The 1872-nt window shown below is 40.5% G+C and overlaps 1 protein-coding gene across 2 annotated transcripts in view; it reads left to right on the top strand.

The window, feature by feature from the left end:
• Window positions 1–1658, top strand: part of LOC119581727 — a gene marked incomplete in the record, with an annotated part of 43949 nt that extends 42291 nt beyond the window's left edge. For both annotated transcript variants that reach the window (XM_037929854.1, XM_037929855.1), the window contains 1 exon segment: window positions 384–1658. In XM_037929854.1, coding sequence (XP_037785782.1) covers window positions 384–391 — 8 coding nt within the window.
• Window positions 1659–1872: the final 214 nt, after the last annotated feature.

The following is a 1872-nucleotide window of genomic DNA, read 5'->3' as shown; positions in this document are numbered from 1 at the left end:
TTTTTCATTCCAAAGAATGGTCAGGAGGTTGAAAGACGCGGTTGAAAGATGAGCAACTGCCAGGGATATATATCAGACACAGGAGATTGTAACTGTTGATTCAAGCATGTGTTCGGCCATGGTCGCTAAAGGGGATTGTGCCTCTGCTAACCCGAACACAAAAATAGGTTCACACCAAGTTTAAGATAATGTTTTAGGACTTAACGTTGTTCTCAAGCAAATGAGAAGTTTGTATGTCTGTGCAAGTAGTAAAACATCCGTCAAGCATGAAGACATGCACCAAGGAAATCTATAGGTTCAATGTTACATAAGATATTCTGTGAATTTTCAGCACGCAAGGCGATGCCAACACTTTGACTTAAATGTATCTATTTCTGTTCCAGCTGGATGACGGGATTATTGAAAGCGCCGCTAACGTCAGCTCTGAGAACGAGCTGTGAAGGGAGCAGGAGACGAGGTCCCTTGGAGAGCTGCGAAGGTCAACGGGATCCGACACCCACAAATAATTATGGAAACCGTGTCGTTGCGATGATGTTATCCAGTTTTGCGAGATTAGCTTTCTATTAGTTTAATTAGCGAGTAAGAAAAAGAAAAAGAAAAAAAGCAACTTGAGCTGCATAAATAACGAAGGCTGCCAGCAGAAGAAACAAACATAAGAAAACAAAATTCGATTATTAAATAGGCGATTGTCTGCTTAGCGAGAGAGTTCTAAAAGGAAAAGATAGGAAAAGAAAACAAGGACCTTCTCGACCGACAATCAAGATGGTGCTTACCAGCAGATTTCATAAACGCTTCTTTCACACTAGGTATCATAGCAGTCCGACGATCCATTGATCCATCGAGTCGGATCTTTGCACGGCGACATCCATGAAACACACACAAGGGCCTTTTGGTAACTGTTCCATTCATCTCGAAGTATCAATTACCAACCATTATATATACGTGTTCAACTTGCTATTGATCATATATAAATGTTTCTCAAATTACGTGTACACCTTCAGTTAAAATGGCGTTCCCTTTTTACCCCCTTTCTGTTCTTCCTGCGTGAGAAGACTTCAGCTGGCAATTGACTTCGACTTTTCGGTCTTGAAGGGCATTCAAGTGGATGAAAAGGAGGTAGCATCCATCACACATTTGCCATGGGTTTCTCGGGCATGGCGAAGCGGCGAGAGAAAATCAAGGAAAAGTATAGATACAGATGAATTGAATATTTCCTCCTTTGCACCTACGCTGCAAATATAGGCTCTTTTTGGGCGATAAGTCTTCAATTGTGGATTTGTAATGATCCTTAACCATCGGAGAAGCGCAATGAGCCAAGAGAAAATGCGGACGAAGGGGAGAGGAGACAGAAAACGGAGCGAGTATACAGGTAACTTCTTCAAATATTAGCCTCGTTCTTCAAAGGGTAAACCTTCTTCCCAGTAAAACATACACGCATACTTGTACTAGATCCAATACATAGAAAAGAGAAAGTACATAACAAAAACAACCATTACCGAGAACAAGATCACAGTTCATGAAAAAGAAAGAAAAGAAAAGAAAAAATCTTCCGTCGAATTGCCTGAATCCTGAAGTTAAGCTAAGTAACACAGTGAAGGATATGTTTTACCGTTTCTAACTCCTTGTACCGCCATGAAGAAATAAAATAGTTACATTTTCGAACTGTTTCCATTTCCAGCAACCTTAGAAATATCCCAACGAAGCGAACTCTCTATATCTAAAGTGTCAATCTGTGCTATGATACAGACACCCGAAATTGATCAGTAAAGGCCTACCCAATATTTAGAAGCAAATTCCACATGCATGAGAGCGAAGACAGCTAAATTTCCAGTGACACACGATGACACGGAAAAAAAAAGTATTCAGACTACT

This window comes from Penaeus monodon, chromosome 15, assembly GCF_015228065.2.
Source record: "Penaeus monodon isolate SGIC_2016 chromosome 15, NSTDA_Pmon_1, whole genome shotgun sequence".
Taxonomy (NCBI): domain Eukaryota; kingdom Metazoa; phylum Arthropoda; class Malacostraca; order Decapoda; family Penaeidae; genus Penaeus; species Penaeus monodon.
This window is presented reverse-complemented; position numbering and strand designations above follow the sequence as displayed.